This window comes from Carettochelys insculpta, chromosome 2 (genome assembly GCF_033958435.1).
Source record: "Carettochelys insculpta isolate YL-2023 chromosome 2, ASM3395843v1, whole genome shotgun sequence".
In the NCBI taxonomy this organism is placed as follows: Eukaryota; Metazoa; Chordata; order Testudines; family Carettochelyidae; genus Carettochelys; species Carettochelys insculpta.
In genome coordinates this window covers 92586913-92612579 of record NC_134138.1, presented here as the reverse complement: position 1 = coordinate 92612579, position 25667 = coordinate 92586913, and the positions used below count along the sequence as shown (strand labels likewise).

At 40.1% G+C, this 25667-nt stretch overlaps 1 protein-coding gene across 6 annotated transcripts in view; it reads left to right on the top strand.

Annotated features, from left to right (window-relative positions):
* The window catches only part of LPIN2 (lipin 2), an 86492-nt gene extending 61201 nt beyond the window's left edge, over positions 1-25291 (top strand). For 2 of the 6 annotated variants that reach the window (XM_074987368.1, XM_074987367.1), the window contains exons 7-20: positions 179-506; positions 793-892; positions 7282-7469; positions 8823-8916; positions 9198-9267; positions 9382-9471; positions 10827-10909; positions 12518-12662; positions 14585-14733; positions 15258-15344; positions 18068-18220; positions 19487-19601; positions 20890-20993; positions 21291-25291. In XM_074987368.1, coding sequence (XP_074843469.1) covers positions 179-506; positions 793-892; positions 7282-7469; positions 8823-8916; positions 9198-9267; positions 9382-9471; positions 10827-10909; positions 12518-12662; positions 14585-14733; positions 15258-15344; positions 18068-18220; positions 19487-19601; positions 20890-20993; positions 21291-21435 — 1851 coding nt within the window. In that variant the 3' untranslated portion in view covers positions 21436-25291. Of the gene's footprint in view, positions 1-178; positions 507-792; positions 893-7281; positions 7470-8822; positions 8917-9197; positions 9268-9381; positions 9472-10826; positions 10910-12517; positions 12663-14584; positions 14734-15257; positions 15345-15578; positions 18032-18067; positions 18221-19486; positions 19602-20889; positions 20994-21290 lie in introns of those variants that run through there. The other 4 variants (XM_074987369.1, XM_074987372.1, XM_074987371.1 and 1 more) reach the window with 4 other exon arrangements.
* Positions 25292-25667: the final 376 nt, after the last annotated feature.

Here is a 25667-nt window from a genome sequence, read left to right as displayed (position 1 = left end):
AGATGGGGCTTATTTTCGAAAGCATGCTGTCTACACTGCTTTCTTTCTTTCGAAAGAATCTCTTCTGAAAAGTTTATGCAGATGAGTTGCTAGATGTAAGTCAGTGCCTCATTTGCATTTTAAAATTCCCCTCATTTGTAGCTGTAGTCATTAGAACAAGATTTTCCTTTTTTTCCAGATAAGCAAGAAGGACAAACTGGAGCATCCTAGAACAGCTACTATTACTCCATCAGAGAAGACTCATTTTAGGGTCATCCTCGGCTCTGATGAAGTTGAAGGTGACTTCTTGATGAAGGATTCTGTCTGTACAGTACTGAAACCTGAGCCAAGAACTCACCCTCTGTTTAAGCAGTTGGAGGTTAAAGATACTCTTGCATCTGCAGTCATAGAACCTGTGCTGGAGACCTCTCAAGAGTCATCTACATTAGATACTGATCACCCATTAGCAGATAGTCCTTCGGAAGCAAAACCACCTTCAAAAATTGACTCTCCTTCCAAAAAGAAAGGTATTCACTTAGTATTTAAAAAAATGTTCCATTCCCAGTGTTCTGTGAAATTTGAAGTTCTCCAAAAACTATGATTTACACTTTTAATTTTGAGGTTTTAAATATAATATTTTTAACTAAAAAAAAAAAAAATGTAATTAAAAAAAATTCTCACTGACTATAGGCCAACCAATCTGCAGAAATTGCTGTTTTGGTTTCCAGAAAACTGGGCCTCCACAACCCTATATGTAATACATGTATTTATTTAAAAAAAAAAAAAAAACTAATTGTCATAACAAATCAACAGGGATGCACAAGCGAAGCCAGCACCAGGGGCCTCAGGACATTTACTTGGATGACTTGAAGGCGTTGGAACCTGAAGTTGCTGCACTCTACTTTCCCAAAAGGTAGCTTGGAGTTAGTTTTCTGATATGGCAAGGCTTATATTGCAAAATAATTTATCCGCTAGGTTTAGCAGTAGAGATGAGTCAACTGAGGTAAAAGAAGTTACCCAATCCTTGTTCAAATTCAAACCTGTCTCTGAGCATTTATAGTGGATATAATATGATCTGTCAATGTTGAACTCGTTCTGTATACGTCTCTTGTTTCTGGTTTTGGCAAGAAAGAGAGACAATGAAATATGATGTGAAATGATGCTGTTGTGGTATTTTCATCCCAACTGAAATGGGAAAGTTTGAACTATATAGCAGTATTGTTTCCAGTAATTTATCTTTGTGCTAATGTGTTTTCCCTTGTAATGTATGTAATTGAGTTAAAGCCTTTTTTCCTGTTCTATGTAGTTAAAATGTTTTAACTCTTCAGATACTTTCCAGCAGTGTCTCCTCCTAAATTTTTCCATCCACGTGCTGAATACATTTTGTTATGTGCACCAAGGCATGTGCGGATGTGCACACCCAAAAGAAACAGTTGCTGCCAGCTGTGGGTGCTCTGCTAATCATGTGGATGGCATCAGAATCTCTCCTGGGTGGCTGCCCAAGTGCTCAGCTTACAGGAAATGCTGCTCTCCAGTATGTCTCTCCAAGAATACCTTTAAAAAGAAACATCTAAATTCTGTAGCAGGCATTGGCAACACCTGGCACATGTGCCACTCTTGGCATGTGATGTGTTTTTAGAGTGGTGTGCTGCCAGGGGCTCCAACCCCAACCATCCTCTCCCATGCAGCACAAGAGGGGGCAGGAGTATGGGGCAGTGGCCAGAGTCCCTGACACGCCACCGCCCTGAGCCATGCCCCAGAGCCGTGATATAGGGCCAGAGTCTCTGGTGCAGCACCACCCCACCGTGGAGCTGAAGCCCCACCTCAGCAAAAGGCTGAGGGGGAGGGGACCCACTTGAGTGCAGGGCTAGAGCCCCAGCCATAGGGCCCCCCACTGGAGTCTGGGGCTGGGGCACCAGTGGATGCTGGTCTGCCCCTTACATAGCCTGCAGGCAGCAGGTACAAGGTCCCAAGGACTCCCTGGCCGATCTCTTCTACCCACCACACCAAACAATAAAGCTTTGTATCTTTATTAATTAACTTGTAAGAAGGACTGTTAGGCTATCTATACATGGCAGGCATTATTCTGAGATACAGTAGACCCTGGACTTACGCAGAGGTTGCATTCTTGTGCAACCCCTTTGTCGCGATGCGATGTTAGGACTAGAACGACAGATTAATGCGTCGCTGCCGAGGGAGGGTCGAGACCTCCCCCCCCACCCCGGGGTCCCAGGACCCGGACCAGACCCTGCTACCACCCCAAGGCATTAGGAGAGTGCCGCCCCGGAAGTATGCAGGTGACCCCACCTAAGGCCATCCAGAGGGAAGGAGCTGGCGGAGAGAGAGAGAGAGTGTGACGAGAGTGTGGAACAAACAAGATTGGTATCTTTATTAAGTACACGACTATCTGTTAACAAAACCTATCTAACTATCTATATTATACTATACTACACTATATTAAGCTAGACTATAATATACTATCCTATACTAATATTATACTATACTGTACTATATACATATGTACATGTAATACTTTATAATCTCTGTAGACAGGCGGGTAGGGGTGCTAATCCCTACCTGCAAATATATATTTGAAGCGGCAGGGTGAGGGCGCTACTCCTCACACTGTAGCGAGGGTCGGGGTGCTAACCTAACCCTTGCTTCTTCCGTAGAAGGGCAACTTACCTATATACTAATTAATTACTTATATACTAATTGACTATGCTAATTACCTATCTTAGTACTAACAGTCCTAGATAATAATTAATACTAATAATACTATCTAACAATTAAATATACTTAATATGAACACTGATATTTACATTTATATTACAAAGGAAAACCTAGCCTGGGCCTTTAGGCCTGGCCCTATGTAAAGTTAAGTAAAAAGGTTACAAGTCCGGTAGTCTTTATCGAGGTGAGTGGTCAAATCTGGTAGTCGTTATTAAGATAAGTAATTAAGTCAAATCTGGTAGTGGTCACATCTGAGTAGTTGTAATTATTGGTGATGAAGCAGCCGATGGTTGATAGATCAGTCAGTTAGGATGGCGGCAATGAAGATGTTAGTGCTGGCACGATGGTGGGGCTGCCAGTGTGATGGCCGTGGCGCAGACAAGATAGCGGACCCTGGGTTACGCCGCCAGGTACGCAGTACCCCCCACCGAAGTGGAGGGCCAGTTTGCCACCTAGCGGCTTGGCCACAGGGTCTGCTTGCTGCTCTCTGATGGCGCTGGATGGAGAGCGCAGCTGGGGAGCGCAGGCGCTGCTTCACTGCTGGGAGGCTGTCAGTGAGAAATCTTGCACCTCAGGTGGTGATGGTGGTGCTCTGGGCAGCTGATGCAGCGGTGGTGTAGCAGCTCTGTCAGTGATTTTAGCTCTGGTGGATGCTGCCCAAGCAGCCACACCAACAGTGATTTCGCTCAGTGGTTTAGCTAGGTGGACGCTGCTGTGCAGCCACACCAGAAGTGATTTCAGTCAGGTGGACGCTGCTGTGCAGCCACACCAAGAGTGATTCAGCTCTGAGGTTCAGCTACACCTTTCTGCTGTCAGCCCCCTACTGGAGTGAGTGAGTGAGAGTGAGTCCCCCCCGGTGAGCTCTGCTTATATAGAGCAGTCACATGAATCATTCATGACATGATTATCATATTTCTGCAGTTTTCAACAAGATCCTCTGATCTGTAGAAGGTTCCAGAAACTCCAGGTGTCACCCAATCAGAGGCCTTTGATTCAAATACCTGTTTATGAGTTCAAGTTACCGGGGAAACCAACTGACAAAAAGTGACCATTGGAAATGCTGCCAAAGGGCAGCCTGAGACAACTTAGAATCTCACATGCCTGCACTGATTTTACATAGCCAAAGGCTTGTATTCCCTGGCCCACGGGGCGATTATGCCCAGGGGATGTTAAAAATCCCTGACACCCTTGTAAGTCAAATTTGTCATAACTCGAAGGAGCCAGAAAACTGACCAGTTTCCTGTCTCTTGTGAGTGGCAGGCAGCCGAGAGCCTGCCTCTGGGCTGCTCACAGGAGAAGGGAAACTGACCAGCACAGCACAACTAGTCAGTTTCCCAGCTCCTGTTGGGAATGCAGCCAAGAGTCAGGCTGCTGCCCCTGACAGGATCTGTAAAACCACTCCTGTTCGTGGTGGCAGCCTGACTCTCGTGGTCCCTGACAGGGGCGGGGAGGCTGCTATCCCTGATAAGAACAGAGAAACATCTCCTGTCACTAGCAGCCTGCCTCTCCCCACCCCTGACAGGAGCAGGGATACCGCTCCTGTCAGGGACAGAGAGAATCGGGCTGCTGCTCCTGTCAGTGGTGGGGAGCTGGTTCCTGGCTGCTTGGGAGCTGGGAAACTGACTAGTGCTGCTGCACTGGTTGGTTTCCTGGCTCCCCTGAGTAGCAGGCAGCCTGGAGCCAGGCACCAGCTCCCCACCTCTCAGTCACATTAACCTGAGATTTGTGCAACTTGAGTGCGTGTATCTCAGGGTTCTACTGTACGAAGGAATCCCAAAATAGCAAATCTGTGGCTTTTCACAGCACCCAAAATAGCACTGCTATTCTGGTTCCAGCCCCTTGTTCCAAAATTTGATACCACTTGGACAGCATCAAGTTTGGAATAAGGTATTTTGAAATAATTTTATGCAATTTGCACCATCAATAGAAACACATGCTGCAGGCTGTCGGTGCTCTACTAATCAGCTGAGCAGCATTTGAATCTTTCCTTGGTGGTGGCTCAAGTATTTAGCTTACAGAGAACACTAATAGGTAGTTCAGGAAGATGCGGGCAGGGAGGGAGAGAAATAGGACTGCAACATTTCTTGGGAATGGTACTGAAGGTTTCCATCCAACCACAGAGCTCCTTCACTGGGGAGAGGGCTGGTTTTGGAAAGAATGAAGGAATAGGAAGAGCTCCATTGAGTTGTCCTTGAGAGAACCATTTGTACAATGATGTTGATCTTTGCTCATTTTCAAGGCTTCAGGGAATGGTTTAGTTAGTGTCCATCTCTAATTCAACTGTAATAAGGGCCCTGATTCAAGCATGCGCTTAAGTGCACTCCTAAATATTATCATGAGCAAGTGTGTTTGTCCTCAGTCAGTCAGTCATTTGACCATTCTAAGAGCAAGATTCTGCTCTCATGAGTTAAACCTATAGGGCTTGTCTACACTAGCCCCCTTCTTTGAAGGGGACATGGTAATCAGCCCAAGTGGGGAGTCGCAATGAGGTGCTGTGATGCATATGCATCACCTCACTAGGCTAATTCTCATGGCAGGAACTTCAAGCTACTTCAAAGCATCGGCAAGTCATGTAGTTGCAGGCACTTCAACTTTGAAGTGCCCTTACTCTCAAAACGTTTTGGGAGTAAGGGCACTTTGAAGTTGCGCGGGTACTTCTAAGTGCCCGCAGCTACACGGCTTGCTGGCATTTCAAAGTAGCTAACTTTGACGTTCCCACTGCGAGAATTAGCCTAATGAGGTGCTGCATATGCATCACAGCACCTCATTGCTTTTCCCCACTTGGGCTGATTACCATGCCCCCTTCGAAGAAGTGGACTAGTGTAGACAAGCCCATAGAGTATCTTATTGCCCTTGTATGAAAACATAGTATGCCCACATCTTGAATACTGCATTCAGATGTAGTCACCTCATCTCAAAAAAGACATTGGCCTTAAAAAAGGTTCAGAAAAGGGCATCTAAAATGATTAGGGGTTTGGACCCATCCCATATGAAGAGAGATAAGAAGCTAGGACTTTTTAGCTGGGAAAACAGGAGACCAAGGAGAGAGATGACAGAGAGAGAGAAAATTATGAGTGATGTGGAGAAAGAGAACAAGGGAAAATTTATTTACTTGTTCCCACAATATAAGGACTCGGGGTGGGGGGGGGGGAGGGGATGACAACGACACAATGAAATTAATGGGCAGCAGGTTTAAAACCTATAAAAGGAAATTCTTTTTCACACAGCACACAGTCAACATGTGGAACTCTTTGCCAGAGGATGATGTGAAGGCTGGGACTGTAACATGGTTTAAAAAAGAACTAGATAAATTCATAGAGGTTAGGTCCATTAATGGCTATTAGCCAGGACAGGTGAGGAATGGTGTCCCTAGCCCCTCTTTGTCAGAAGCTGGAGATGGATGGCAGGAGAGAAATTGTTACCTGTTGAGTTCACTCCCTTTAGGTCACCTGGTGTTGGCCACTGTCAGCAGACACTAGGTTAGATGGACCTTTGGTCTGACCCAGTATGGGCATTCTTATGTTCTTACCAGTGTAACTCCATCAAGTACAACTCCAGTGTAGTTATTTCTGGTTTCTGTCAGAAATGGGAGGAGAATTGGGGCTCTCAGTTTTTCAGCATTATCAAGAGTTTATTTTTAAAATTAATTACTGATCTTCAGTTCTACATGCCTACAGGTTCAACCTCCCTGGTCCGGCACCCTTACGACCAGAGATTTTTCTGGACTGAGGAGGTCCATTCTGCCTTGCCTCTCCTCCATGCGCCCCCACTGCCCCCAGCCTCAGCCCCTGCTCCCGGGTTCTGTTCCTCACTGTTGCCTGTGGCTCCCAGCCGAGCCTCAGCCAAGGCTTCCCTGTGCCATAGTTTCCCACTCAGCCCCAGCAATGAGCCTCTGTGAGCCACCACTTCCCTGCCAGCTTCCCAGCCCTGGCCACTGCTCCCTGGCTGCTGCTTGACTGTGCCCCCGCCTTGCAGCCAGATCAGCTGTGGCTGCTGTGTACTGGGCTCCTGTTGGTCTCGCTGGCCCCTCCTCCTCCCAGCACTTGGACTCTGATCCTGGAAGATCAGTGCCACAATCCTGCAGGACCATGGATGTTGCATGCGAGAGAGTCCCAGATTTGGGAGTTTCAACCTGTATTCAGTGCCCAGACCATTGGACAAATATTCTCTTTTTTTTTTTTATTGGAGCCTGATTTTTTTTTTTGATTCTGTCTCATTACAAAAGAAGTTCCTATGATAAAGAATAGATCAATATTGATAGAACAGATCGCATTCCACTTTCATATTTCAGTCCTGAGATGAAAGGCAACATCAGTGAGAGAAAATACCTTGTGTTAACATCAGGATACACAAAGACTCAGACTTCCTTTTTCCAGGAAAAAAAACCTGGTGATTGTAGAACAAATCTTTAATTTTGTAGTAATGTATTTGAAATGCAGGAATATGTAGTGCTGGGGTTGTGTTTAGTATCATGCTGCACATGGTACTGTGGTTGTATGTAACTTAAAATACATACCTATGTGTCTACAAGAGAATTACATACACACAATGTGAACTCCTTTCCTTTAGTGATTCTGATCCAAGTTCAAGACAGTGGACTGAGTCGGATACCCTTTCTGGTTCCCAGTCACCACAGTCAGTGGGAAGTGCTGCTGCAGACAGTGGCACGGAGTGCATGTCTGATTCTGCCATGGACTTGCCTGATGTCACACTTTCTGTCTGTGGAGGTCTAAGTGAAAATGGGGAGATCTCTAAAGGTATGTAAGAAGTCAGATTAAGCCAGACATGTGGACTAAGTATGGCCTAGCAAAGTTACTTAGGGTTGTTACTGCTCTATTTTAGAAGACTTCCTTATTGTACTCTAAATTTTTTTTTTTTAGTTGAACTATTTAGGGAAGCATGAGAGCTGAAAGTGTGTTTTGTATTTTGAATGCTTGGAGTAAATTGACTACCCGTGGAATCATATATACAGTATAAAATGCTCAAATATTTGCAAAGGATACACAATGTGCATTCGTATTATGGGGGTCAGTCTAAAACTCAATAAGAGAAACTCCTTGCTTCCTGAAAGGTGTTTCTCTTCTGCTGCATCACAAGTGAAATGTTGACTGCATTTGTTACTGGCTTCCTCTGCGCTGCTTGTTTCTCTATTGTATCAAGCTTTAAAATTTGTGTTCTTATCCTATTACTTGATAGATGTCCTTCTTTTTAATCTCTTGTGCAGCTAGAGGAATAATGGCAAATACAATAATCTTGAACCATCCTGCTTTAAAAGTGGATGTTTTTCCATTTCAAAGTGTTTTCATATTCTGATCTTGATGTGTCCAATTGGTTTTGTCTCTAGACTTTTCTGCATGATTCATCGCACTCTGTGGAAATTGAAAGTTAACCATACTTGCTTCTTACTCCTTAAATGTAACTTATTTTGTGAACATGCAATATTGAAATGCTGGTCTCTGTTTTATTCAGTATGAAGTATTGTCATAATATTCCAGTATTCCATCTGCCAGAGGGAGCTTTATAAAAATAAGTAAGTCCAAGATTGATGCACATATTGAATGCACCACTTGGAGATGTGATTTGTACAAGATAGACAAATCAGACTTGAATTATAAAAAGCTGTTCTTAAAAAAACTTCATACATGAGAGTTAATGCACTTGAAGGAGAAGCCCACTTGTTATCTGTAAAGTGTTCTTCGTTTGGCATTCTCAAAACAATTTGTTACTTGTCAGTCCGTATGTAGACTTCATGATTTGATACACTTAAATTTTTCTTTTCAAAAATAAAAGGAGATCAGTCTTTACTTCCCCCCTGATACTACCTTACTTCTCATTACTGGGGCTGGTGGTGTAGGTATCTGGAAAGTGAGGTCCTTCTGCAGTTGAGGAAATATTCATGATAGCTTTCATGTTTTTTCACCTCTGAAGTGGAACATTTTCAGCATCTCTTCTGGCTGATGCTAGGAAGTCAGCAAAGGTACTTGAAAGCTCAACAAAAATGATTTGTTAGTTTGTATACAAGGCAAAAGACTTACTAAAGGCAGTGACAGACAGAAAAGGCAAAATTAATTAATATTTATCTGAATTGATAAAATGTCTTTGTATTACAGAAAAATTCATGGAACACATTATTACTTACAATGAATTTGCAGAAAATCCAGGACTCATAGATAATCCTAATCTAGTAATAAGGATTTACAACAGGTAATTTTCCATTGTTATAAAATGTTTGCATGTCCAATAGCTTTCCTTTTCCAATAATATATATTTTTAGAAGTACTACATCTCTCAGTTTCTGTTCTAGCTTGCATTTCCATGTGCATTTTGTGTATATGATCTTTTGCTCATACAACATGTGCATTAGGAACACTATCTGCTTTGAAGAAAAGTTGCGTAATTTTATAAGCAGCCTATACCAAAACCCAAACTTTATTTTCAACAAGTCTTTGTTGTAGCTTCTCATTGAGACTGTCTCCTTAAATCAGGTACTATAACTGGACGTTGGCTGCTCCCATGATTCTCAGCTTGCAGGTGTTCCAGAAAAGTTTGCCCAAGGTAAACTAACACAAACTTACACTTTAATGCAACTTGTATGTGCACCAATACCAAACTATAATTTTAATATCTCTGTGTGTACATGTACAAATTAACTAAGCTAAGTATTTTCAGGCTACAGTAGAGTCTTGGGTCAAAGAGAAGATGCCCAAGAAGTCTGGAAGATGGTGGTTCTGGCGCAAGAGGGACAGCATGGCTAAACAAGTAATTGAAGCCCATTTTTAAATTTTTTTAATAGTTATGTGAATCAAAATTGGAAGTGAAACTCTGCATTTAAATGTATTAGACAAAATATGCTCATTTTATATCTCTTATGATCAGTGCTGTAAAATGGCACGTTTAATTATTCATCAATATAGTGAAAATATTTAAACTGCTTTTGAGGTTTAGAGACTAAAATGTCACTAATAACATTACAAACTAAATACAGAAATTTGGATTGAGGGATTTTAAGGATTGTTTAAATGCCTCATAGTTTGGACTGGGGGAGCAGGTGGGTGGGACCTAAATTGCAGCACATGCTAGCGTGCTACTTGTAACTCCACTGAGTGCGTGCTGCTAGCACAAATTAAAACTACCCTGTTTGATACTGGATATCTTTTAGTTCATGCCAGGATCCACATGAGGAAGTTTTGTGCTGCATGCTGCAATTAATATCCCATCGGTCCCCACTGTGGAACCATGTAGATGTAGCCTTTATTTCAGGTTGTTCTCACTAAAACGTGTCTTTAAAGTTATTTTTCAAAGAAGTTGTGGTTTATTTTTGTAAATGCTACACAAATAAAAGGGACATAGAAAAATGGGCAGTGTTTTGTCTGTCTTCCCCCTTTATATAATTGTAGTACTCTAATTTTGACTAGCTATTTTAGCTTGATTTTTATGCTTTCTACCAATACTTTGAACATTCATTTCTTTAAGATCAGCACTTTTTAGAATTTAGTTTTAATGACTTTAATGTTTGTAAAAAAATGTTGGATTGAGAGCCTTGATTGTTACAAAATGGTTAGTAGTCATGCCAATTTCCATTATGCATTCCTAAACACCTACCACAACACTAAGTTGGGAGAGGTCCACTTTTAAAGATGGCTGTCTCCAACCCTATTCCTTGTCTCCAAATCCATTTCTGTCTCTTAAGTGCTACTGAAAAGGATGTGAATTTTAATTCTTATTTTTGTGATGGGATGCTAAGGTCAAGATCACTAAATACTAGTCTTTACTGATTTTTTTAATCCTTTCTTTTTTTTTTTTCTTTTTTTGTCCTATACATTTTGGTGCACCAGAAAGTGCCTGAGTAAAGCATTATTTACATAAATCAGTATCTAGTCTGAGGAGGAGTCCTTGTTTACAAGATGAAATATTTTGAGGAAAAATGGTCTAAGAAAGGAAGAAAAGTATAAAGTTGCTTCCAAAATGAGTAAGGCTTAAGTACCTCATACAGATACAGTAACAAATTTACTGTTTATATGATAAGTATTTGCTTATGCCCAGAATTTAAATTAATTCTTGTTAGTGCAGATGCTTAAAATATTGATGTGTTCTTGATTCTTGTGCTTCCTTAGCTACCAGAGGCAAAGGAGGGAAAATCTGAGGCCCAAAGAACAAATGAACTGCAAGCAACTTCAAAAGAACAAGCTAATTGCAGGTGTGTTTGTCTGAAGATTCACTTTCAGACTCAGTGTTATGATTTTGAAAGAATTTACTGGCTGTTTAAGGTGGGAAGAAACATTTTATCTGAGCTACTAAATGAAACCAGATAGCTTTTAGCCATCTCCTAACACAAGAAACTATGTGGCAGTAAACTGTTGAGGCATTGCAGTGCCTATATACTGCTCCTAAAATCACATGAGAATATGTAGGTGAAGGGGGTCTGTTGGTTTCTTACTGTAGAATCCTAGGGCTTGCCTACACTAGGAGTAAATTTTGAGGAGTAAAGGGACTTCGAAGTTGCCCTGGCACTTTGAAGTACCAGCAGGTGAGCCATGGCTAGATGTGTGCCGGTATTTTGAAATTTAAAACTTCAAAGTCGCCGCGGGGGGGATTTGCTTAATGAGGTGCTGCATATGCACCGCAGCACTTCATTAGTAAACTCCCAACACCCTAATTACCATCCTTCCTTTGAAGGAAGGTGGTAGTGTAGACAAGCCCCTAGTGCTCATTTGTTGATTTCCGCAATATGCCATTTTTGTGATATACAAACAAGTATGAATGTAGTGACTAAGGAACACAAAAACATAGCTGGGAACTAGCAATAAGCAGAACAAAAATTCTTCGGCTGAGTCTACGCGTGCCCCTTCCTTTTGAAAGGGGCATGTCAATGAGCAGGTTTGAAATATGCTAATGGCGTCCGTGGCGATTCAAAAGTGCGGCTTTTCGGATCGCACGCTATCCATGGAGATGGGACCTTCCAAAAGGACCCCACCCCCCAGTTTCTGAAAGCCCTTCTTCCTATCTGGTGATCGGAAGAAGGACTTTCGAAAACTGGGGGGGGGTCCTTTTGGAAGGTCCTGTCTCCATAGGCGGTGCGCGATTCAAAAAACTGCACTTTGAAATTGCTGCGGCCGCCATTATGCTAATCAGGCGCTGCATATTCATTGCAGCACCTCATTAGCATATTTTGAACCTGTTCAAACCTGTTCATTAACATGCCCCTTTCAAAAGGAAGGGATACGTGTAGACCCAGCCTTTCTGTCTAGCTAAAGTAAGTCCCCATAATGTTTTGTTTCCCTTGTCTCTCCCTAAGATTTTAAGAAGAGATGAGGTAAGGTTTAGGAGTAGTAAGGTTTAGGTAAGGTAAGTGTGCCAGGAATACCTCAGATACTTAAATGTAATGCAGGTTTTTTGAATTCTGAAACTACCCAATCTGAGCTAGTTCAAACGTGAATAGCATGGTGTCAAGGCTTCACCAATACCAGAGTATTACAAGACTTATCTTCCCCACTCTATTAGCATATGCTAGCCCTGGTTTGACACATACCACCTGAAGCCTCACTACTCCATAGTGGAATTTCTCACTGCAATTGTGGTTTTGCCAGATTAATAGAGTGTGGGCATTTTTTGGCAAAAATACACACACTATCCCTAAATTAAATCTGTGCATCTCGAGAACTAATTGTCTCAAGGACAGTGTCAGATCCTTGATGAGTAGATGAAATCTTTATCTAAAATTGGTCCTCACACCTGAGAGGGCAGGAGTTTTAGACCATTACATAAATACTTTCTACAGTTTTACTTTTGGTTTTTATACCATTAGGCCAACAGAGGATGATTCTTCTAGTGATGAAGCGTCACAAGAACTGAAAGAATCCCTAAAAATAGATTCTGTCCCACTGGAACATCAAAGTCATGGGAATACAACCTCTTACAAGAAGTCACTTAGATTGTCTTCAGACCAAATAGTAAGTGGTACATTTTTATATGTAGAAGCTGTGACAATAGTGGTCTATTTTTTTTCATATTTTTCACGACACTTACTACAATAATAATTAAACTTATATTCTGATTTAAAAAAAAAAAGTAGGACCAGAATCACTTACATGGAATCCTATATTTAGTGCTTTGGAAAAGAAACATCTGGATTTGAAGGACATGCTTTCTTGTACAAGCTAGGAACACTGCAGTCTTTTTAAAAAGACTTTTTGTAGTTCTGTGTTATGATGAAAAGTCACCTAGAAAGTATATTCCTGGTTGTTTTTTTTTTTTCCCCTCCCTGAAGAAAATGGTCAAACTGCTGTTTTAGGACATTTGTAGATTGCGTGTTTTATTGTACACCCTCTTAGAATTCCCATGCCATTGATTCTTAAACTGTTCAATTGCAGAAGTGCAGTCCAATTCTGAGAGTAATTCTTTGATTCTTAAATTTCAACTCATTTTAGATGCACTAATAGTCCAAAATATTTGACCATTCATTCTGAGCAACGGAAAATTTTAAATCCATTTTTGTCCCTTTTTGGAAGAGTGACTTATGTAATCAGGAAATGATAATATTCCATAAAGGCCACATCCACATTTGCGAAAGAGAGGACGTGTAACTTACCAATTATGCCCCTTCATCACAGTCCAAGGAGTGGAAGCTACAATGTAGTCAGGCCTCTGCCGTATTTATTATTATTCAGTCTTGGCTTATGCTGAACAGAATTAGATGAGACAGTAGTAAAAACAGAATCTGTAGTGCTGTCAGAATCCTCTATCAGTGGAATTCTGGTCCCATTTTTGCTAATGTAGACAAGAAGAAAACATTTTCTTTCTAGGGCTAGGTCTAGACTGCAGGCTTCTGTTGGCAAAACTGTCAATAGAAATTTTTCGATGGAGTGAACATCCTGACTGCCTATCTCTCAGAAGAGGGCTACTGGTTGGGAGCATTCTGTCAACGTCGCTTGTACACATCATTCCACAAAGAAAGGATGTCTTGATGAGAGAGGGTTTCTGATATTTGGCCCCGTGTATATGGGCCAAATGTCAGAAGAGCCTCTCCTGACAGAACTGTTGGTAAAAGATATGCAAGTTGCAGTGCACATTTTGCGTATCTTTTGCTGACTGTTCTCCACAGCCTAGACACAGCGGTAGGTGATGAAGAGGCAAATGCTAGTATTAACAAAAGATGGCTGAGGTGATGAATTCTAAACATAGCTATTACAGGTGGCTTTGCATGATTAGTTCCTTATCATCTACTTAGCTATAATTAGAACGTCTAAAAATTGTCTTTCCTAATCTTGTCTGTTTGCATCAGTGAAAGTTTACTCAGTAGTAAAAAAAACAGCAAGGTTTTTTTAAGGAAAAATTTTTTTTTGTTTGTTTTTTTGTTTTTTTTTAAATTAATTCTCTTTACCATAAGATACTTGTTGATGTAAAATAATGCCAAAATGAGATTGAGGTTAGCGTCCTTTATTCGAAAAGAGAGACAGTTGAGAAATTGCTAGGATTGAGTCTCTTGATAGATTGGGGCAGCGTTCTCGTAAGCTGAGGGTTTGGTTAGTTGCCCAGATGATTAGCAGAGTGCTTGCAGCCACCCACAGTGGGCAGCATGTGTATCTACTTGTGGTGCACATACCAAAATTTATTCGGTCCATGGATGAAAAAAATTGGAGGGAACACTGGTCAGGGAGTGGGATGTTGTATCCGGATGGGGCACCAAGCTCATGTTGGATCCTTGTGGGATGGCTTTATTTTGAGGAAGCAATAAACATATTTACAAATTCATATTTAACATGATCATACAAGTAAAGATTGTATGAGTAGCAGAACATTTCCTGTAGCTCCTTTGTGATTCATAAAATCTTAACTATGCAAAACTTTTTAGTAATTTTGGTTTATTTTAAAGGCAAAACTGAAGCTCAGAGATGGCCCAAATGATGTTGTGTTTAGTATTACAACCCAATATCAAGGTACCTGCCGCTGTGCAGGAACAATATACCTCTGGAACTGGAATGACAAAATCATCATCTCTGATATTGATGGAACAATAACGAAGCAAGTATCATTAAATTATTTCTGCTTTCATTTAAATTTTGGGTGAAGTGTTTCACTGTTTATAGCACCCTCCTGTGAGGAGCTTATAAGTAGTGGTTCAATGGGAGCTTGAATCCAGACTGGCCTTCAAATTTACTTGACAGAGAGAATCCCAACAAAAGATTGCTGAGTACTTTCTTCAGTGTTCTTTGACTGCAGTGTGTACTGTTGTTTACAGTAATCTATTATGAAAATTGTAAAAGAATAAACATAACATTGGCTTTCAGTGAGATCCTGCTTTTTTTTCTTCCAGTTTAGTAGCTGGCTTGAGAGGTAGATGTAGTGATTTCCTGCTACATAGTGGGCTCATGAATGGCTCAGTCCAGACTAGCTGCAAAGCTTTGTATGTAATCTCTAGAATATCTTGCGCAGAGATTCTTTGAATCTTCCACAAATACTTGTAAAACAAATTTGGTGGTATGTATTTTAATGCAAAATTTTGCCTTACCTACTTCATTCCATTGATTTTTGTTGTTTGTTTCTAGGTCTGATGCCTTAGGGCAAATTCTCCCACAGCTTGGCAAGGACTGGACCCACCAAGGCATTGCAAAACTCTATCATTCCATCAATGAGTATGTGTCTCACTTTTGAAGCATCTGGGTATTTGGTAGTACTGACAAAATTAACATTTAATCAGGTTAACTGCATGTCTGATTGATACATTTTTCATGATCTAAATGACAAAGTAGCCTGCTACACACTAAATTGTTCTACGTTAACAGAACTTTCTCCTATATATGCTAGTGCTTTGCCCATCCATTTCCACTTTCCTTGGTCATTTTTTTTTTATTGTATGTCCAAATCAGCCTAAAGAAGACAAATGTACTCGGTCAGGATGTTGCTGAATCACCATCAATCAGCATTGACAACTATATGTTAGAGGTCGTCCACGAGTTCGTTTACCTCCGGTCCACCATCACTGACACCCTGTCGTTGGACACTGAGCTAAATAGGAGGATCGGAAAAGTGGCCACAACTCTGTCCAGACTCAGCAAGAGAGCGTGGAATAACAACAAGCTGTACACTCGCACCAAAATGCAAGTCTACAGAGCCTGCATCCTCAGCACCCTCCTTTATGGCAGTGAGACTTGGAGCTGAATGTGTTCCACTTGCGCTGCCTCAGGTGCATCCTTGGAATATCATGGAAGGACAGAGTGACCAACACCGCCATCCTCAAGCAAGCTGGAATCCCAACCATGCACACCCTCCTCAGGCAGCGTCGACTCCGCTGGCTTGGCCATGTCCACAGGATGAATGATGGAAGGATTCCAAAAGACATCCTGTATGGTGAGCTAGCCTCTGGCAAAAGACCTCCTGGACTCCCCCAGTTGTTACAAAGATGTCTGCAAGAGAGACCTCAGAGAGGTAGACATCGAGCTGGACAGCTGGGAAGAGCTAGCAGATGACCGCAGCAGATGGAGGCAGGGGTTACACAAGGGCCTTCAGAAGAGCGAGTTGAAGATCAGACAGCTAGCAGAAGAGAAGCGAGCGCACAGAAAGCACAATAAGGACTTGCCAGACACCCACTACATCTGCAAGAGATGCAGCAAGGACTGTCACTCTCGTGTGGGTCTTTATAGTCACAATAGATGCTGTAAATGAAGTCCTCAATTGAAACTTTAAAGGGCGCGATCCATAGTCTATGCAGACTGAAGGATGCCTACTATGTCCAAATAATTGGGTCAGACCTTAGTTTTAAAAATTGTAGTTTTATATTAGATGTTTTAAAGATTTTCTTAACTATTGTGCTGATTAGGAAGTAGAATTTTAAGTGTTTTTCGGATTGTAGTGTGAGTGTCTGATATACTTAAAAAATCATGGAAGTGTACTTAGCTATGTCAGAAAAGTTGTTTGAAATGTAAGTTTATTTTGGCCTGTATGTTGCCGTCTATTTATAACTTGCATACTTTTATACATGTAAGATACTGGATTACAATTGTACATAATAGATTTTTAAAAGCATTCAGGTCTTTAAAAGAGTCAGACTCTATGGTTTTTAAATAATTTAAATTGTTATTCTCCACTGTGTAAGCTTACGTGTATCTTTTTTTCTCTCCTGATTTGGTCCTTTGTGAGACAAACTCTTCAAAAACCCATTGATGGCACCACTATTCACCAGCAGTCTTGGGAATAGTATTTAGCTGTGTTTTTGTACTGTGCCTGAAGAGAATACCAGATAAGCAATTTTTTAGGGATATTTTTTCAAATAACCTTCATGCTGACCTCAGATACAGTGTAGAAGACCAAATGTTGCCTCTTCGTGCTCATTACTGTTGATGGGAGTTGCTCAGTACTTCAATATCTTACACAGAATGCAGCAGTCTTGGTATTGTGGGTCTAATTTCATCAGTCCTTAAAAACTGTACTTTCATCCAATTGCACAAACAAGACCAAGACATGTATGTCTGATACCTTTCTTGAGTGCCCCATATACCTATGTATATGTTCAAGTATAGTTTTTTGTTTTTTTTCCATAGGAATAGATGTTTCTGCAAAGTCTGCAGGAATGTTTCTAGAGACTTACTGAATGAAAGAGTTTTAAGTATTTGGCAAGTCTCACGTGACATACTATATCTAAGGGCTGATCTACACTGTGATAGTAAATTCGTCTAATTTATGCAACTTCAATTATGTGACTAACTACTGAAGCCAATGTTCTTACACTGGTGGGGCGGGGGGCGTGCAGGCAGGGGAGGCTACATTGAGTTATCAACAGGAAAGTGTTTCCAATCAACTTCGCTGATGTTTCTTGGGGAGGTGGAATACACAGAATGATTGATTGGAGGGCGCTCTCCCAGCAACTGACATTTTGCTGCATCAGTTGCAGCACTGCTAATGTACTGTTGAGTTAAAACCTACCCTAAATATTTTTGCCTCCAAGCAACAGCAGAACATTTGAATATGTAGAAATGGAGTCTTTATCTATTAACGTATGTTTCAGTAATTGCTGTAACAATAGGGCAATTGCTTGAGAGTTTAAATATAGCCAGTTCGTTTACAAAAGTCCAATTATACAGAACTACCAGGTTGTGCATAAATCTATCCTATAACAGTGTGATCTTAGTACCTGCTCTCCCTTCCCTTTCACTAGTACTACTTTTTTAGACTTTAAATTATTACAGGGCCTTCGAAGTAGTAGGGACAACCCCCTATTTCTGTGCGTGGTGCATGTACAATGAGGCTACTACCCTGATTAATGTTTCTAGGCACTGTCATTAAAACAGTGTTGATCTTGACAGTGGAGGGGGGAATTTTTTTAGATGGAATATAAACTAAGCCAAATATTCTTCTTTAGGAACGGCTACAAGTTTCTGTATTGCTCTGCTCGTGCCATTGGAATGGCAGATATGACAAGAGGTTACTTACACTGGGTGAATGACAAAGGAACAATCTTGCCCCGGGGGCCCCTCTTGTTGTCCCCCAGCAGCTTGTTTTCAGCCTTCCATAGGTAAGCACTGGGTATTATATTGCCAGATTTATATATTCTAAAAAGCTGTGGTAATGGTAAATAGAAAAGGTTTGGGAAGCTGAGCAAAATGGCTGCTTTGTGAATTACCATTATGCCATTGGTTTTTTTACACTTGCAAACTGAAGACACCATTTTATTATGATCCCCAAAACCATTTCATTCTGGAGAATTTCATTTGCAAGGTAACATTTGTGCTCATGTGCACCTATTAAAACTTGTTATAGCAGGTAAAATATCAGACTGGTAAAGATACTTTTGTCCACTCCTCTCCCTCCCATAGTAACTGACACTTAACATAAGGTTCTGTACATATCAACAAAATTCTGTCCAGATAAGTGTGGCTGCAAGACCTGAAGAGTTGAACTTTTGCAAGTTAATGTAAGTTCCCCATCCTTTTCACTACCACATTGTGTGTTCTTGAACCTTAGGAATTCTACATTTTGACCAGTATTTCCTGTAAGCTGTGTGTTCAGGAGAGATTCAGATGACACCTAGCTGATAAGCAGAGTCTCCATGATAGGTTCTTTGTTTCTACTAGTGGTGCACATGCCTGGGTGCACATAAAAATTATTCCACACATGGAATGAAAAAGATTAAAGGGAACACTGATCATGGCAAAAATGTAATCATTATATTACTTGTTTATAAAGAACCCAGAAAGGTTCAGTCTTCTAGATTTGTTATCTAGATATCTGAAATAATAGCTGTTAAAAACTTGAATAGACTTATCATTGATAACTAATTAAGGTGACAGTAATGTAGCTTTAGAGGAAGTAAAATAAAAATGAACTGTCACAATAAATTGTGACTAGCAGGGGCCTCAGTTCTGTCCCCACAAGTCACTGCTAAAACTGTCATTGTCTTCAGTGGCAGCAGAATCAAGAGTAGGCCTGATGTGTTCCTATGCATTCTCATTTGCCACGTTTCCTAATGATCCTCTGAAGTGCCAGAGGCTGTGAGAATAATTATGAATTTGATGTGGAATGAGAATGTACTCGCCCAGGCACAAAAGCTGCATTTTAGTGCAATTTGTGGTAAAGGAAAAAAACGTTATGTTTTAGTGGTCTTGCAAAGGTGGGGTTTTGTTTTTGAAGGGCACAATACAGTAAACGGTACAATATCTGTACCAGGGAGATTTCTGTCATACAACATATTGTGAGAAAGCAAAGATTAGCTGAATTGGGGAAAGTATCTCTCTGAAATGGTGATTTAGAATTCAGTGATTGTGTTCAAATTTTATTCTAGGGAAGTGATAGAAAAGAAGCCTGAAAAGTTCAAAATCGAGTGTTTGAATGATATCAAGAACTTGTTTGTGCCGAGTAAACAGCCTTTCTATGCTGCTTTTGGAAACAGGCCCAATGTAAGTCTGCACCTTTCTAAATGAAGGGTCCAAATTTGTAAAGCAAGGGGAGCAAGGGTTGGTTTTTTTTTTTTTTGGTTTTTTTTTAAAGGTACTTTAATAAATTAAAGCTATTCAATTTCCTTTTTACATTTGCAAAACACCTAATGACATTTCCTTTTTGTAGCCCAGTTGCGGAAAGACACTTAGGCTGCATCTACGCTGACTATGGAAGATTGACCGCTTAGGTTTGATCTTCTGGGGCACTGTTTTACGCATGCATGAAACAGTGTGTTCAGGGGTCGGCGTTGACCCCAGAACTCCTTGTCAGCCGTAAGGATTAAGGAAAGTTGACAGGAGGATCACTCCTGTTCACCTTCTGCCATGAAGACAGCTGTGGAAGTCAACAGCTGCAAAGTCAATTTTTGGTAAGCAATTGATGTACCAAAAATCACATAGCAGCCGTCGACCTTCCAGGTAAGTGTAGATGTAGCCTTAGAAATAATTTGACTTACAAGACATTCTACTTGCTTTGGTGCAGCTACACATATTAGTGAATAACAAGATGTCCTGTAGTACCTTAAAGACTAAAGTGTTTTAGGTCATGAGCTTTCATGGGTAAGGCACACTTCCTCAGATGATTGCAGTAGGGTGATTGAACATGATTGAATTGGGTCTTACCCATGAAAGCTCATGACCTAAAATGTGTTAGTCTGTCACTTCAAATAACGAGACATCCTGCAGCATCTGAAAGACTAAGAAGCCTACCCCCTGAGGCATATGAGTGAAATTACTCACATGTAAACATTCTCAGAATCTGGTCTTCAAAAGCATAACATCTTTTGGTGCTATTCAGTGTGGTATCTGAGAGCCAAATTTTATTAATATCGTGACAATTCAGTGAACAAATATTCTTTTACACAATTCTCACTTTCCTGTCTTGTCTTCAGTCACCTAAGTGTTGAGCCCTGAATTAGCTAGGAAGGGATGGGTCCCAGCAAAATTATTCTTTGGGGACAAAGCCTGGGAACAAATCTTACATCCCAAACTGTCTGGAAGTTCATCTTATGTGCTGCTGTATAATCTAACCCTTTCTATTCTGTTTGAGGTTTATAGCTATTAAACAAGTTTGATGTTTTGTAGGTCTCCCTCAAATTTTGAAGAGCCAAATTTCAATTTCTTCTGTCTGCTTTTGAATCTATCTTCATGTTCTTTCTGTAACTATTTTTCTTTTGAGCAGTGCTTACATAAGGGAATCTAAAAGTAGAGTAATAACTTCCTTCTGCTCCACCGTTCATTCTTTCTGCAGGATGTATATGCCTACACGCAAGTGGGAGTCCCAGACTGCAGAATATTTACAGTGAACCCAAAGGGTGAACTGATCCAGGAACAGACAAAGGGAAACAAGTCCTCGTAAGGCTACTTCTATTATTTCAAATAGAAAGGGGGGACGGGGCAAGGGTGAGTTTCAGGTATGGGCGTAACATAAAATGTTAATGAATTGTATAAAAAATCCTGCCTACTTTAGATTCAGATATTTACTGAAACTTATTCAGAAAGAATATTTTAAATTAATAAAGTAAAGTAGAAAACTGCTTTTGGCAGAACATTGCCTTTTTTGACTGCTACCTTTTGGAATTACACTTCTAAAGCTGCTTTTTGGCCACAATAATGACTAGATTTGTGAAATAATTTTTTTTTTTTAAATAGGTATTTCAGGTTAAGTGAGCTCGTGGAACATGTGTTCCCGCTTCTTAATAAAGAACAGAGTTCTGCTTTTCTGTGCCCAGAATTCAGTTCCTTCTGCTTTTGGCGAAAACCATTCCCTGAGGTGAACATGGAAGACCTAGTCTGAACAGCTCTGCTACCTGGAGATGGGATTTCATATCCAGTCATTCGCCTTCAGTTTCAGTGTGAAGAGAGAACGTCTTTCTGGAGATGCTAATTTATACATTGGTACCATGAATCTTACCTGAGACCATACTTTGTCTATGGGTTTGGCACAAACAAAATGCAAAGCTTCTGTATCTCTGTCCTTTGACTTTTTAAGGTATTTGAGAGCTGCCTATATGATAGCAGCGGTACTGAGACACTAGATGACAATACAAATATGGAGTTTTTGCTGCCTTTTTTGCCTTTCCATAGACACAAAACTGAAATAGAGACTTTGAATATTACTCTCAATAGTGTTTTTAAAAAACTACAGAAAGTGCATGGAAGCTACCAACTAGGCTATTAGCCATGTTCTAACAGTTATAGAATGATGTTCAAATTGGTAATTGGGCCATTTTTTAAAAAGAGCAACTGTCTGAAACAACTGGCTCCAAAATAAAGAAAACACCTTGAACATTAACCTGACAAACACTGAAGACAAAAGTTCCTCTTTAAATGTAAATAGTTTTGTCACACGTACAATGTAGTGTATATTCAAGGTAGAAACTGTGCTTGTGCAGCACAGAGTTACTTTTTTGTTCACTGCTTCAGATGTTTTCTAAGCGTACAGTGATTTGATTATTGCATGACCTCATTTTAAATCAAATCTGCCTTGAGAAGTTTCAATATGCCTTTTGATTCTTGAAGGCCTTTTTTATTCCCAAACTGCCATCTGCCATGTCAATTTTCAACCCAGAGAAAGTTGAAAAAATACTGTAATAGGTGGCAAGTTAGCATTTCTTTCCGGCACTGAAATGCATATATGCCTGTTCACCAGTAGATGTCCAGGGAGTGGAAACTGGAAACAATTATGTATTTATTTTTTAATTAAATCTACTCCAGGCCTTTCCAGAATAGTTAAGGGTTTTCAGTTGCAGAAGGAAGTATAGTATAGCAGTGAGTCCCCCAGCATCCGATTTCTCTCACAAAGCCAACAGAGTTGTCAGGTAAATGACCAAGCATTGCTGTGTAGCCATTCCTTAGTTTCAGACCAGCTCCTGTAAACTACTGTATTAGGCTGAGTGCCTCATAGGCCTGATACCTACCCAGTTCCAACTAAGACTTCAGGCAAGCTGCTTTGGGTGTCCAAACATTCTTAAAATGGAAAACCTTTATCTTTTAGTTTCTACCACACCCATATTAGAAAGGGTCTAGTATAAAGCTGGAGTGACATGGTGTTTTGTGCTTCATAGAAGTGCATGTGTAAAGTGTGGATGTTGCTTCTAGGCTTCTAGTGAAAAGAATAGGTTTGGGAGACTTTTATAAGCAATTTATTTCCTTTTGTCAGTCTAAGAATTCTCAGTAGGAAGCTCTTAATACAATACATGCTAGCTCCAGTCAACTGGAAGATGAATTCACTGAATATTTTTGGATCAACACCTCATTTGAAGTAAATATATTTTTAATGAATAGCTCAGAGCAGCTGGAATTATAGACAAGGCACTGAAGTCACAAAGGGAACCTGGCTCTTTTGTGACAAGTGGGATGAAAGAGGAAAAAGCAAGTTACATAAGTGCAAACTTACCTGTGCATTCTGTGCCATATAAACAAATGGCAACTTCATTAAAGCTTATGGCTTTCATGGTACCCTAATAGCCATTCCCCAAGGCTAAGTGGAAATGATTAACATTTACATAGTGGTTAAGTAGATTGGATCATGGAAAAGATGCCGTCCAAACAACTGTCTGAAGATGTTTTGTAAGTTAGTATTTGTAGCAGCCACAGTTGTATAAGGATTACTCAGTCAGCAGTCTTTGTTTTTAATGGAAGTGGTACTGGACTGAAATGCTATTAGAAAGGGATAGTGCTATGGCTGGCTTATTGTTTCACAGGGTTCAGAACAGAAAGTGGCTTATTTTACAGATCACTGCTTTGAGCAAAGGCTTATAAGCTCCAGTCCTTGAAAGGGCAAAATTTTTATACTTTGCTCTAGAAATGGAGTCCGTTAAGTGAAAAATTTTCCCTTCAGTGATGAAGCAATCTTTCTTCACCCAAAAAAGTCTGTCCATAGAAGGCGCTATATCACATAGATCAGTTCTTCAGTGGTACTCACCCTTCAGCACATTTGGCTCATTCTCTGATGCCCTTGGTGTAATAGGGGTTTTTTTTGTATTTATTTAAACACTTATGAAAAATTTGAAACATCCTGCTGAAACACCAGATTGGGCAGAAGACAAAAATGTTTTTAGGCTTTGGCTGTATCCGTCTTGGTCAGTTGTCCTTAACCTAGGTTTTCATTCTTTCTAAGTTTGACAGATGCTGTGATGAATTTTTTGCACTTTAAGGCAGGACAGGGTAAAATCAGCATAAAACCTATATTAAATAAACTGAATAGGGTCTAATAATTCCTTTAAGCAAGAGCAGCTTAAATTAGTACGAGCACTTGAATTATGTTGAGTTTTGGGGTCAAATTCTGACAGTTAAAGATTTCCAAAAAAGCTGCTGAATAAATATACTGCCCTTTCACTCTGCTTGTGGTGGTTACCATTATTTTATATAGTTTTTGATACAATGCAAAAGTTTTCTTCAGTCTTCCTGATAAGCAGTGGGCTTTTATTTGAAACCAACTGCATTTGGAGCCCTATTCAGACTGTTTTTGTTATTTTTAGAATCCATTTTGGAGACTGAACGTGGGTGTTCTAAGCAGACCATTGCTTACATACTGAAAGGTAAAATGTCTAGTATTCCAAACAGATTCTAGTAAGGACATCTCGGGAGGGTTCTGCAACAGTATTACAGTATGAAGTGGATGTATTAGAATTACACATTAGTCTTCTTCCTTTACCTTTAGTGGAAATAGATGGTTTGAAAACCATGTTTGTGCTAAGCCTATTTCAGATCAGCACAAATTAATTCTTTCTGTGAAAGAGAAGAGCTTTAATGTGTGTGCACAAGTCTCTTTGGAGATGCAGATCCCCTTTGCATTGGGATAGCGTTTGACACCATAAACTGCCAGTGTTTATCTGGGGATAAGAAAGTAACATTGCAATTACAAAACCCATTAGACACTGCCCCTGTTCTATAGTGATTAAAAATCATAGTTAGGCACTATGTAGAAACATTTTGGGATTTTTTTCTTTCTGAACTTTCATGTGTTTAAGCTTGTACTTCAAAAATTTGGGGCTTTTAATACAGAAGTGCAGGTGTGATGCTTGATCATGTAGTCTTAGCCTCTTGACATTATACTGTATTCTAGAACGTAAGTCTTCAATTGGCCAAGTCTTAACACTTAACTAACGATTATATAAATGATGAACTCTGAATCGGTCTGGCCAATTGTAAGCCAAAAGGATAAAACTATGTATTTGACATTATATTAAAGGCTCCTCAACATTAGTTTGAAAATAAGCAACTTAATTACAACTTGTGAATCATTAGAGTGTAGTGAATTTTAGGTGCCCTTGAATGTCATCTCTGCCTAATGTGGTTTTTTTGTTCCCTATGTTAAATCCTGCTGAATAGGATAAAACTCTGCTGCATCATTTTTTAAAAAACAAGTGTTAATTATTTCCAGATCAGACAAAAATGCAGCTTTCTTTTTAAGGTGAAGGTCAGGAGAACTCGAGGGCTTTCTATTTCATTATTAAATTGAGAACATGTGAAATAGTTGATAAACTACACAATCACTAATAACTTAGTGTTAAATTGTCAACTCTGTGAATATGCCAGTAGGGCAGTCTGTAAGACTGAACTGTCTTTGGGTAAATAACCCACACTTTTGGTGCAATGTTTATTGATGTTCAAAACAATGTTATCACAATAAACAATCTTAAACAGTTTTCTTCTTTGTTCTTTGGCAAATTAAGTACTAAATAAGAATTTATGTAATTTTATGTTGTAGATTGCATCAGATATCTAGTGAAAACATATATTTTAAAAAATCAGGAAGAAAAGCAAAAATTCCTTTGGAATATATTCCGGGGCTGCTATTAATGCATGAAAGTTTGCTAACAATTATGTAAATTTGCTGATACCTGTGTTTAGTTGTTACACATACTGGTAAAAGTAATCTTGAGTACTAGTACAAATCATTCTACTAGGGAGGTTTACTCATTCTAGTTGCTTGGTATTTCCCGTGAGGTACTTCTATCCAGTGCTTTTTTTGTGTGCTGGTACTGCGGACTGGCACTTCAGCAGCACCAGCTGGAGGATAGG